Below are 13026 nucleotides of genomic sequence, written 5' to 3' on the forward strand. Positions count from 1 at the left end.
ATGAAGCCCGGGCAGCGGCGGGCGGCCAGACGCCGCGGCGGTGGGCGCGATCCCCGCTGCCGCGATCCGAGGGGGGCAGCGGGGCCGGCTCGGACCGTGCGCCCCGTCGGGGCGGGCAGCGGCGGGGGAGGACCGGGACGGGCCGGACCGGGCTCGGGCTGCCCCCTCCCCTCCCCGCCGCGCCCGCGGGCGGTGCCGCCGCCGGTGCCGGTGCTGCCGCCGCAGGTAGCGGGGCCCGGCGGGGCGGGCGGCCCCCGGGGCGCGGCGGGGGGGCGCCGTTTCCTGCCCGGCCCGCGGCCGCCCCCGGCGGGGGAGCGGGGCCGGCGCGGTTCCCCGCCCGGCTCCCCGCCCTTCCTGCCGCGGCCGCGGGACGCGCCGCCCGCGGGCACGGAGCGCGGCGGCGGCGGGCGGAGCGGGGCGCGCCCGCCCCATGCACCGGAGCCATGGGGGCGGGCAGCCCCGGGGCCCTGGCCGCCGCGCCCCGGCCGGCGCCCAGGCGGGCAAGGTGAGCGCTGCCGCCGCCGCCGCTGCCGTCGGGGCCGGGAGCGGGGCCGGAGCGGGGCCGGGCTCCCCGCGGCGGCCGGTACCGGGGCTGGGGCCGGGCCGGGGCCGGGGCCGCTCGCCGCCTCCCGCGCCAGAGGGGTGGATTTTTCCATCCCGGCGTTTTCTGGGGCGTTTTGTGCTCGGCGGAGGGAGAGGGGGAAGAATTTCGATTTTTAATTACTACCATTAAAAAAATCAAATTTGCAATTCTTTGGGTGGCCTGATGGATTCCCTGATTGACAGCCGGAATTGACACTCTGGTACCTCTTATCTCGGGCATTTACGGCAATTTCTAATTGCAGGTAGTTTGGGGGGTTTTTCAGCGCCTTGGCTCGCATGGGAACCGAGCGATTACTTCAAGAGGCCCGGGTTAAGTGCAGGCAGGGGGAGAATTCAATCCACATTCAAATTGCTTCATTAAAGAGACGCAGCTTTTGTTGCAAAGGATTTAAATGGCCACTAGAAAGTTCTTATTTATTGTTTTGAGGCGGTTTATATAGGGTGCCCCGCGCTCGCCCGGCGCATGGAGCCGCAGCCTCCCTCTCCCGCTCTCTCCATCAAGGTGATGCCGCCGGAGCCGCTGCCCAAGGGGAGCTCCCGCTGTCTGGACCCGCACTCCCGAGCCATGGTAAGTGGGGCCGGGGCTTGCGGGTTCGGGCCGGGAATGCGGGGCCGCGCCGGGCCGGGGGTGCCGGGAGCTGCGGGGACCCGGCGGGATCCGCTGGGCCGGGGGCTGCGGGGACGCGCGGACCGGGGATTTCGGGGTCCCGCCGGGGATGTCGGGGGTTTGTGCGAACCCGCCGGGCCGGGGATGCCGAGGAGTGCGGGGACCCGGCGGGACGCTGCGCTTCGGTGCCGCGGGGAGCGGCGGGGCCCCGGCTGACGGCCCCGCCGCGGCTCTGCCCGCAGTCGCAGCCCGACGGGGAGCCTCTGCCTGGAGCCCTGGAGAAGGAGGACGCCCGCTCAGCGCCCAGCACCCCTTCCACGCCGTCCGTCTGCTCCCCGCCATCCTCCTCCTCCTCCACGCCGTCGGCCGGCAAAAACGTCTGCTCCAGCTGCGGGCTGGAGATCCTCGACCGGTACCTGCTGAAGGTGAGCGGGGCGGAGGGCGGCGGGGGCGGCGGGGGGCGGCGGGTGGCCCCGGGTCTCAGCCCCTGCTCTGCCGCAGGTGAACAACCTCATCTGGCACGTCCGGTGCCTGGAGTGCTCCGTGTGCCGCACCTCGCTGCGCCAGCAGCATAGCTGCTACATCAAGAACAAGGAGATCTTCTGCAAGATGGACTACTTCAGGTAGGGGCCGCGCCGGGGCCGCTCGGGGGGCTCAGCCCTCGCCGGCTGCCGCGGGCTCGGGGCCGCTCGGGCGCTGCCGGGGGAAGGTTTGGGAAACCCGCCGGGCTCTCTGCAGCAGCCGGGTGGGAGGTGAGCCTCGGGAAGGGAGTTTGGGGTGCAGCTGCACAAGCGGCCGGAGGGATCGCTGCCCTCTGGCCGGGCTGTGCGGGCCGCCCCGAGTCCCCGCTCCTCCCGGCCCGGCGGCCGCAGCGTCCGGCTCCTGCCAGAGGGGAAAAGGGGCTCGAACGGCCTCGTCCCGGCTCCTGCCGGAGGGGAAATCGGCGCTGCCAGCCTGCGGTGCCCAGCGGCTCTCGGGGAGCCCTGTCAGCGCTGTGGGCCCGCAGTGGCCGGACGGAGCGCGTTACGGAACGGAAACGAACGGCGGCGGCAGCTGCGGCCGGCGGGGCTCGGTCCGGACCCGCACACCCGGGACAGCCTGTCCCGCAGGGAGGGTGTTCTGGTTTCGACAGGCTTTCTGTTCTAAACCTTAAACCACTAATTTTCCCTCAGTTTGACTCGCACGAGGGGTCTGAGTATTTTGAGCTCCTCGCCGGGGTTTAACTAAACATTGGAACCCCCGCTCTGATTTTCCCCATCCTGCCAGGATGAGGGAATGCTGTTTGACCCGGGAGGAAGGGGAATGGCGGGCAGGAAATGGGAATGACCCCGGCGGGGCGCGGGGGGCTCGGAGCATCCTCCGGCAGCGGCGGAGCTCGGGGCTGCCCCGACAGCGGGCAGGGAGCGCGGGGAGCACCCCAGAGATTCCCCCGGTGTTTTTTGTTAAAGGCTCTGCGATTGCCCGATTTTCCGCAGCTCAGCCCCTGCCCTCGCCGGGCTCGGTGCGGCGCCGCCGGGAGTGCGGGGCTCGGAGAACCGGGTCAGTCCCGAGGCTGCGGCGCTCTGCATCCTGCCCTGGGATGGGTTTCGTTGTTGTTATTACTATTATTGTTGTTATTATTGTTATTATTTTCAAACCGCAATTTTCGGTGATTTCAGAGAAATTTTCCCCACTCAGCAGAGAAAGGCACAAGGGGGTCCCGGGGCCGCGGTGCTGTTTTGGAGCACTTTGAGCGTTTTCATTCATTTATCGCCGTTCTGGTGCCGCTCGTGTTTGGTTTCTTTTTCGTTTGTTTTTGAGAGCGTACCTTTCCAAAGGCGGTTTTAAAGTAGCGCCGGTATCTCGAAATGACCTTTGAGCAAATACGGCAAATAATAATGTTAAAATAAATCAGTTTTGCGATTTCTCCCGTCCAAGAAGCTCCGAGCCCCTTCCCCGTCGGGAGCAGCGAGGCTCTGCCCGCCGGTACCGGCGGGGCCAAGGGAAATAAAACGAAAATCGCGGAAGCCGCGGCAGGACGCTCCCGGTTCCTGCGGCACCCGTTCGGGGGGCGCGGGGGCTCCCAGCCCGCGCTCCGCACTCGCCTTTTGCACAGAAATGTGGGGGTTTGGAGAGATTTTAAAATTTTATTTTGGTGAATCTCTGAGCGGCGGCGGCGCTGGGAGCCCGGCGGGTGCGGAGCTGCCTCGGTGCCCCCGAGCCCGCGGGGATCGCTGCGGCTCCTCCGAACCCGGGCCGGCCCCGCCGCGGTGCTCGGGGGGGTGGGCGGGGGTCGCTCCCGCCGCCCCCCGCGGCTGAACCCGCCGGGCTGAGCCCCCGCCGCCGGTGCCGTGAGCGGCCGGGAGCCGCTGGGCACGGCTGGGATCCCTCCCGAGCGCTGGGATCCCTCCCGCTGCCCCGGCACACTCGCCCCGTGCCCCTTCCCCCGGCCCCCTCCTGCAGCCACCCAGCCCCGGCAGCATCCTGGCTGGCATCTTGCTGACTGCAGCCGGTGGAACCTGGTGCGTGGTATGGGCGGCTAAACCTGATCCTCGGGATGGGTTTTGAAAATTTTATTTATTATTTGAGGCAGATTAAATGTGTGGGGTTTTTTTTTTAAAGCAAAGGAGAAACCCCATCCTGTGGCGTGCGGTCCCTGGAGCCGAGGCAGAGGGAAGGGCAGTGAGATGCTCTGCACAGGTCGCAGGGATGCTCTGCATTCCTCTGAGGACGCTGAGGATGAAGGCTGTCAGGCACGGGCTGTCATGTCACAGCCCCGCTGCCCACGGGGAGTGTGCTTAGGCCTGCTCTGTGCCAGTGTCCCTTCTCTGTCCCCGTGAGGGGCTCTGTAGGTGCTGGCTCTGCCGTGACTCCATGTCTTCGTGTGCATTTTTAAGCAAATGCTGCTGTTTCCTGTGTCTTGTCAAATAATTACATTTGGCATCTGAGGCTCCAGCGCTCCAAGGAGAACCAAATTAGAATTGGAGCTCATTGAGCAGAACACTGTGTTCCCAGCCATGCAAGGGCTGCTCACAGCCAAGCTCCCAGGGCTCCAGTTGTCCAGAGCGTGATCCTGGTGTGATTCCTGCTGTGCCCTCGGTGGGCAGGCTGCAGGAATGTGACCCTGGGGTCCCTGGCCTGGCTGTGGCTCAGGTGGCCTTCATCCAGAGGCTGTGTCCCTCCAGGATGATGCTCCAGCTCGGGCATTGCAGTGGCACAGCGTGAAGGTCCTCGCTGAGGCACGGCTGCTGCTCTGCTGAGGGCCTGGGCAGATGTGAGCTGCAGCTGGCTCTGAGGGCTGTGCCAGAGGCTTCCTAAGGAGGGGACAGGACCAGGAGGGGACAGGGATGTTTGAGCTTGCGTGGCCCTGGGGCTTGGTGCTCCTTGCCCTGTTCCCACAGGCAGGGATGGACAGGAGGGCTGGGGGAGCTGTGGCACCTGGGGAGAAGCGGCGTGGGAGAGACAGGATGCACCAGGGGCATCCTCCCGCCCCTGCTCTTCCTGCGCCCCAGATGATGCGGCCGCCCCTGGGGGAGGTGGGATGAGTCTTCCTGGATGAGTCTTCCTGGGATGAGTCTCTCTGGATGAGTCTTTCCTGGTTGCTGTCAGTTTCTGTCTCCCAGAGTTAACCTTTGGGATGAGCATCTGCTCACTTGACCACAAACCATGCACGCAGGGCGTGAGCCCACGGCTGTGGTAGCATTTGGTAATGCTGCAGTTTGTGCCACAGTTCTGGGCTTGGACAAATCCTCTGGCTCTGTGTGTCTTGCTACAGTGTGGCCCTGTCCCCATGCCCATCCCTGTCCCTGCCAGGCAGGTGGCAGGAGTCCTGTGGAGCCCCTTTTCTGGGGCTCTTTGGGCTCTCACCGCCCTGTAAGCTCAGTGAGCTAAACCCTGTGTTGTGTTTGAGCTGTAATTTGCAGTGCTGATGGTCGGGGCAGAATTCTTGCAGGCATTTCTCTCCCCGTTGCTGTGTCCCTGGCAGTGGTGGTCCCTCAGTGCCAGCTCTGAGGGGTGACAGTGGGTGCTGGTGCTGCCCCAGCCCTGGCTGTGCTGCTGCAGCGGTGCCACAGACACAGGGAGCTGGCCGGGAGCCGCAGGCGCAGTGACAGTGCTGCTGCTGCTGCTGCAGGCTCTGCAGCCCCGTGCCCGCCTATGCTGAGCCTCAGCCTCTCTGCAGGCTCTGCTCATGGCGTGGCCCTGCAGGGACAGGGACAGGGACAGGGGCATCAGCCTCTGCCTGTGCTGCTGCCACGGCCATCCGAGCGCCTTTCAGCAAACCCTGCCCAAATCCCTGGGCCCTGCTGCCAGCCTGGGGGTCCTGCCCGCTCCTCAGGAGATGCCTGGGTGTCTCCCCAGTGCCCAGCTGATGTGGGACAGGGCTGTGTCACCTTTTCTGAGTGGTGCCTCAGTTTCCCCCGGCCGTGCTGTGCTCCCCTGGCTGGGGCTGGAGCGGGGAGCGGCGATCACCACGTGCCATTAGCTCTGTGTGCCTGCCCCTCGCCTGATACTGCTCAGCAAGTACCACTGTTTACATAGCACATTGTTCAAAGTAATTCAATTTACAGGAATGATCTTTATTTCTAAATAAAAAATTAATACAGTTCTTTTGTTTGTGCGTTTATATAAACGAGCTGGCACAAAGTCAGTTTACAATGTTCCCATCTGAAGTAAATTAGTGAAGTCTCTTAGCTAAGTCTCTGTATAATTTCAGCACAGAAATGTCCTCTTTTTTTTTTTCTTCTTTTTGGTCAGCTATGGTCAGGCTGAAAAATTTAGACCCTTCTTTTCCTCCCAAATAGTTTTGCTATTAGTAATCCAGCACAGGACAGTATTTCCACATCTTGCTGGGCCCATGGTGGGCAGCAGTTCCTCGGTGTGGGGTCGGGCAGGGGCAGCACACTGGCCCTGGTGGCCTGGCCTGGGTCTGTGTGCAGAGCTTGGGGCTGCTCTGGCCTCTGAACCGAAGGGTTTGTGCTGTGGGGTCTCTCCTGTCGCTTGCTGTGGTCGTTCTTGTCGGTGTTTTGTGCCTGCACTGGGAGATGCTGGAGCTGCCCGGGCAGGTCTGGCAGTGGCTCTGCTTCCCACTGTGGTGAGGGGCTGGCAGGAGCCCTCGGGAGCCTGAGGTGACAGTGACAGTGCTGGGGCTGTGTGGGGAAGTGCACTGACTGTGTTGGAGCCAATACCACCTCTGGGGTGGCAGAGGAGATGCTCCCGTCTCTCCTGATGCTCTCACTGCTGTTCATTGCATTTCTTATTTTAAGCAGCAGCAGTACTGAAATGCAGAAATTGAACCTGGCACCTCATGTCAGACACTGACCTGGGGGTTCAGGCCATGGGGGCCACATCTGCTGCTCCCTGTGAATCACCTGCCTTGACCATCAGCATCCTGACAGGAATGGGGGTTTTCAGACAATCACCTGGTGAGAGGATCCTGGCTGTCTTGTTGCCTCTTGACTGTGCTGAGCTACCTTCCAGCACAGCTCACTCCAGCACAGTCATCATCCTCTCACAGTGAGGAGACCTCCTCCACGGGGGAAAAAGCAGATGTGTGTGCCTGTACGTGTGAGGAGAACACACATGGTTTGATTTATGGCAGCGGGAGAGAACCCGCTCTGACACAGTTTCCATCCCAGTGTCACACTGGCTGTTATCAAAATAAAAAACCCGCGGGCTGGGAAGCTGATTCACAGGGCTGCAGTGAGTTACACCCACTGCTGCCCATGCTGCCCACACTGCTGCCCATGCTGCCCACCCTGCCACGGCACGGGCACCGCTGGGGCGGCCCCGCTGCATCTCTGCATGCACGGGTGCTGTGGGAATTGGGGTGAATAACGGGGTTGGCAGGAGCACCTGCACCCTGGCATGGTGCTGCTGCCCTTCCCCTGCCCTCCGTCCGTGCCCTCACCCGTCTGTTCTCCCCGCAGCCGGTTCGGTACCAAGTGTGCCCGCTGTGGCAGGCAGATCTACGCCAGCGACTGGGTGCGGCGGGCGCGGGGCAATGCCTACCACCTGGCCTGCTTCGCCTGCTTCTCCTGCAAGAGGCAGCTCTCCACGGGCGAGGAGTTCGGCCTGGTGGAGGAGAAGGTGCTGTGCCGGATCCACTACGACACCATGATCGAGAACCTGAAGCGCGCGGCGGAGAACGGTACGGAGCGGGACGGAGTCACTGTGCCCGTGCTCACCCTTAGCACAGGGTGCTGGGGAGGGTTCTATCGTGCCAAAAAGGGGTGATGGGTGGTCCTGGGGGGCTTGAGCACAAGGCCCTGGGCTGGCAGAGGGCTCATGGGGTGGCCAATGTGCTGGCAGCACCTGCAGTTCGTGGCAGACCTGTGTGCCCTGGGCAACGCCAGGGACAAGTGCCTGGTTGTGCACAGCCCGGAGTGCAGAGTGTGAGGAACCCTCTGGGATTTGAGGCTGTGAGTCACAAATGGAGAAGGTGGGATTGGTGATTGGACAAAACCTTCCCATCGTTTTCCACCCGCCCTGCCCATGTGGGGTTGTGCCACTCCCAGCTGGACGGCTCTGTGCCACAGCCAGCTGAGCTGGTGACACCACGGTCACAGCACTGCAGCTGCTGTCCCTTCCCCAGCCTCCTGCATGGCAGTGCCCAGAGAGGTGCCCAGAGGAACAGATTTGTGGTGCTCAGGGAGGCCGGGCAGTGCCAGGGCCTGTGCTGTGGTGGGAAGGGCTTCAGCACATGGTGGGCACAGGGAGGGACACGCCATGGCCGGCCCATGCAGCATGTGGAAACCATTAACAACCTGACAGGAAAATAATATGGTTCAGTTTACTGTGTTTGAGAAAGAGGATGGAAACAGAGTGCCCAGTTGGGCTGGGAAGGAGGGTCCTGGTTCAGGACGTGGCTTGTGACGTGTTGGTCCATCTGGTCAGCTGCTGTGGGGTGTGAGGGAGGTGATGGGGAGCAAGGATGGAGGGGGAGAAGCCACGTGTCCTGGGGGAGCAGAATGCTGTGAGGACAGCAGGGTCTGGCACCGGGGAGTCCTGCAGAGCTGCTGGGATGCTGGATGTGCTGCTGCTGCTGCTGCTCAGAACAACCTGCTGGTGTGGGCTGAGCACCAGTGTTGGGCAGAGCTGGGGCACCTGGTGAGTGTCAGGTGTCACTACCTGTGTCCAAGGGGTTTTGAGAAGGGGGTGGGATCACTTTGGAGAGCTGCAGTTGCTGTGGAGTTGCAGGGCCACACTCCCCCCTCCAGTAATTACCCAGCAATTTCTTCTGCACATGAGGTTTTACATACAAGAAAAATAAACAGATGTTGCTGAAGTCAGAGTCCCATTCATCATCCGAAAAGAACAAGTCAAACTATATGAGAAAGTCCTTCAACTCCAGCCAAGACAATCACAGCCTGGTCCAGCTCGTGCAGGAGCATCCTGGGAGCGGGGCGAGCCCAGCCCTGCTCGCTGCCCTCCCCCACCATCCCTGCTGCCCCTCCCTCAGGGGGGCTTCACCCTCAGTGCCCCTGCAGCCAGGCTGGCACGGGCTGCAGCAGGGCCCTGTGAGGAACCAGACTCTGGGCACCTCCCTGGGGCTGCACGGCAGTGAGAGCACGGCTGGGCTCACCCTGACACGGGGCTGGGCAAGGGGGAGGTCACTGTCCCCCTGGAGTGTCCCCCTGGAGCATCCCCTTAGTGTGGCTGCTGCTCATGCATGGCCACCCCAAGGCCCTGGGGACGGTGCTGCTCCTGCTGCTGCTCTGGGACCCAGGAGGAAGAGGAAGGTGAAGGTGCTGGGACAGTTTGGGGCTGGGGAAAGGAGCAAGGAGCCCATTGAGATGCTCTGAGCAAATTGAAGGAGTGATGGAGGCAGCGCCCACGAGGGAAAACGGGGTCACAGGGGGCAGCAAGGGGCAGGAGTGATGGATGTGGGTGAGCCTGGCAGGGACAGGGTCCCTTCCCAGCCACTCCCTGGAGAATGTGGCCAAGGGGTGATTGGGAGTCAGGGCCAGAGGGACATCAGTGCTTGCCCTCACACACCACCTCGACCTCTTCCTGCTGCTGCCTCCCCTTACTCCCTGTGGCTTCCACCACTCGCTGCATTTTTCTTCATTCCACAGTAAACTCTTGGGGAATGGTTGTTTCTCCTTCCCTGTGTGTGGAGGGGCCCAGCAGCCCAGGGCAGCTCCTGGGTGGCCGTGCTGGCTCCACTCCTTCAGCTCCCACTGCAGCAGGAGGTGCTTTGGCTGTGCCAGGCTGTGGTGCCAGGGCTGTTGTCCCTCCGTTGAGGGGGTGCCCTGGGTGTCCCAGGCTGTGGTGCCAGGGCTGTTGTCCCTTCGTTGAGGGGGTGCCCTGGGTGTCCCAGGCTGTGGTGCCACCAGGTGCGGTGTCCCCCAGAGCAGCAGCTGCTGCAGGTGGTGGGGCAGGCAGGCTCTGCCCTGTGCCTCAGAGGGTTCTCTCCTGCAGGCAATGGGATCACGCTGGAGGGGGCTGTGCCCTCAGAGCAGGACAGCCAGCCCAAGCCAGCCAAGAGAGCCCGCACCTCCTTCACGGCCGAGCAGCTGCAGGTGAGGCGGGAGGGCCGGGGGGCTGCGGGGCCGGGGGGCTGCGGGGCCGGGGCTCCCCAGCCTCCCCCGAGCTCTGCTCTCCTCTCCTCTCCCCGCAGGTGATGCAGGCACAGTTCGCTCAGGACAACAACCCCGACGCACAAACGCTGCAGAAGCTGGCGGACATGACGGGGCTGAGCCGCAGAGTCATTCAGGTGAGGCAGGGCATGGGCAGGCAGGGACAGCAGGGCTGGCCACCATGGGCAGGCAGGGGCACCTGGGGGCTGGCACCAGCCAGGGTCACACTCACAGCCCCAGGCTCCTCAGCATCCATCCAGCACTCCGAGCTGCCTCCCCAGTGCCAGCTCTGCTCCCACAGCAGTGCCAGCGCCGTCCCTGCTCTATCTCGCTCGTGGGTTTTCTATTTGTTTTTCCCTCTTATGATGCAATGAATCAAAGCCCCAACAGCCCCAGCCATGCACAGTAAATCACTGGGTGGAAAAGCTGCTGCTAGCAGCAGGTCCTGGAGCTGAGCTCTGTCCCAGCCACTGCCAGGTGTGTGGGAGCTCCCCCGGCAGCCGCCCCTGCCACAGAGGCAGAGTCAGGGATCATTGGCATGGAGAAGTTGAAAGAAAAAGGAATTTTGCAGCTCCAGGGGACAGTGTGGCAGGGAAGCTCCCACCCTGATGCGGGAGGGAAGGGCAGGTGGTGTTGTAGGGACTGAGAAGTGTCCCCTCTGCAGCTCCCACACAGCCCAGCTCTGCCTCTTGGTGACGTTTGTACTCATCACTGTAAGGTTCTGCACACACACTTTCTGCATACAATAAAAACATGAGTGGTTGAAATAAATTTGGGGCTTTCATCCGAGATTGTTTTGCCAATGACACTTTTAAATTTTGCATGTGAAAATCTGGCTTGAGCCTCTGTTATTGAGATTCTTCATTTAGCAAAGATCAAGCAGGCTGCACGCTGGGTGATTTTTTATGTGGATGTTTTTTAAAGGCACTTTGAACAGGAAACAATTTGTCAAATGCTTAGACTGTTTCCTTCTCTATGGTCCAGGGTGCCCTGCCTTGGAGAGCTGATCTTCACTCAGTCTTGGAGAAGGTTTTTACTCACAGCTATCTTTCAGAAATTAAAGCATAAGAAACAGATCACCTCTTAAGCATAAAAACCCTTTCCATACACGTTTTAACTCTAGGATGCAATTCCCAAACTACTCCTTTAATTAGAAGCAGTGAGATATGATCAGAAATCTCATACCTGCTGTTCATCCCTTTTGTAAAAACTTGGAAGAAACACCCATCCAAGGCCAGGATGGTGAAGGATTTTAACCCAGCTGTCTCTCAGCTGTCACAGCGCTCGCTGCTCTCTTTTCAGGTTTGGTTTCAAAACTGCAGAGCCCGCCATAAAAAACACACCCCGCAGCACACGGTGCCGCCCTCGGGAGCGCCCCCGTCCCGCATCCCCTCCTCGCTGTCCGATGACATCCACTACTCGCCCTTCAGCAGCCCCGAGCGGGCCCGGATGGTGACGCTGCACGGATACATCGAAAGTGAGGGATGGCAGGGCTGGGGCTGGGCTGGGGCTGGGCTGGGGCTGGGCTGGGGCCGTGCCAAAACCCTCCCGGTGCTGCGGGTGCGGGGATGGTGCCCCTGCTGCTGCTCCTCCTCGTGTCTGATCAGCTTTGCCCTTGGGATTTGGGCTTCACTGCCTGGTCCTCGGCCCTCCTGTGCTCTCTGTGTCAGGGAGAAGAGCTGTGGGTGTGCCCTGTGGGGCTCGGTGGTCTCCTTCCTGCTCAGGACAGCAGAGTTGCATTCTCTGTTCCGAGCGAAATGATTTGAGTGATGATTTGTGAGTGATGGGCAGCTTTGGTCATGCCTGGACAGAGGTTTTGGCTCTGTGGCTCTTGTGAGGCTTCTCCCCACAGGGTCAGGGCTGTGCCCCAGCCCCGCCTGCTCCCCCGTGTCCCGGTGGGACTGGCTGTGCTGTGGCCTGTGGGCTGTATTGCTGTGGGTTCTGCTGCTGTGGGCTCTGGGCTCTGGGCTGCGTTGTTTGCAGTAACAGAGGCTGAAGCCCCTTCTCATCCACAGGTCAGGTACAGTGTGGACAAGTGCACTGTAGACTTCCCTACACTGCTCCACCAGTGCACCTCAAAGCAGATATGGAAGGACCACTGTCTAATCGGGGTGAGAAGGTAAATGTAGTCCTTGCTCCAGGCTCTGGGGCCAGCCCTCGCTGTAGCAAAGATTTGTGTGTAACTTCATTGCTGTCTCCTGTCAGCATCACTGCTTCTCCATGACCTCCACAGCTGCCACCCACCCCTGTGTCTTCCCGTAGTGTTGGGGGTCCTAGATGTACCCACTGTTGGTCAAAATGGCATCACTGTGTTTTCCCTTTCACTGTTGTGACCTGCTGGGACTCTGTGCCTGCATCCACTGAGGGCTCTCACATCCTCCTGCTGGATCCTCCTGCTGGATCCTCCCTGCTTTCCCCTGCCCTGAGCTCTGCCTGCTCCGTTCCTCAGATGTCTGCATGTGTGGTCAGTGTGAGCAGCACCTGGCTGTGAACAACGGAGCAGGGGGACCTCTGGCATGTGCTAACTTCCCAGTTTTCCACGAGTTAACAAAAAAGATTAATTTCTTGTGGGTTGCAGTATTGCTTAAAAATAATAACAACTGGCTGTTACAATATCTGAAGTAGGAATGTTATTTCACAATATCTGGCCAGGAGAAAATATTGCATGTTGATATTTTTCTCTTCAGCTTTTACAGTATCTGTTCTAACACACAGCTTATTGGGGCAAGATTTCTCAAACATGCTTAGGTTTGGAAGATTTTATTTAGGACCCCAGTTTCAGTGAGTTCCTTCTGAGGGAACACTGAGCTTTGGCAACTCAGGGTGGTTTTGGCTTTTGTCTTTAATGTTAGAAGTTATCAGCACCTCTCTTTTCAGATCTCTCTTCTCAGTGCAGCAGTTCATTGAGCTCTGTTTTAATGGGCAGAAGCAGTGGCACAGCAAAGAAACTTTCTCAGTCTAAATTCTACCATTTTGTCATATGTGCCAGCAAGCTGCAGAGTTTTCAGATAATATTATACAGTCCTGTGCTGTTGTTAGGGAGGCTTCACTGCAGCAAGCAGCTCCTGATTTAAATGCAATTACTGGCTCACAGCTGTTGCAGAACAAGGTTCTCAGGACACGGAGCTGCCCCCCAACCAGATCCTTTCCTAAACAATCTCTTGCATGTTGAATTCCTGAAAACTGAAGTAGCTTTTTTTTCCCCCCACATCCAAAAATTTTTGAAAGCAGAGATAGCTGAGATCCTGGGAAAACACA

General features: G+C 60.6%; 1 protein-coding gene across 1 annotated transcript in view; it reads left to right on the forward strand.

Annotated features, from left to right (window-relative positions):
* Positions 1 to 13026, forward strand: part of LHX6 (LIM homeobox 6) — a 17458-nt gene continuing 4432 nt past the window's right edge. Inside the window, exons 1-8 of the mRNA XM_058818495.1 lie at positions 1 to 505; positions 1106 to 1635; positions 1712 to 1833; positions 7117 to 7337; positions 9611 to 9711; positions 9810 to 9905; positions 11071 to 11245; positions 11784 to 11887. Coding sequence (XP_058674478.1) covers positions 1 to 505; positions 1106 to 1635; positions 1712 to 1833; positions 7117 to 7337; positions 9611 to 9711; positions 9810 to 9905; positions 11071 to 11245; positions 11784 to 11887 — 1854 coding nt within the window. The remainder of the gene's footprint in view (positions 506 to 1105; positions 1636 to 1711; positions 1834 to 7116; positions 7338 to 9610; positions 9712 to 9809; positions 9906 to 11070; positions 11246 to 11783; positions 11888 to 13026) is intronic.

Source organism: Ammospiza caudacuta, chromosome 21 (genome assembly GCF_027887145.1).
Source record: "Ammospiza caudacuta isolate bAmmCau1 chromosome 21, bAmmCau1.pri, whole genome shotgun sequence".
Lineage (NCBI taxonomy): Eukaryota > Metazoa > Chordata > Aves > Passeriformes > Passerellidae > Ammospiza > Ammospiza caudacuta.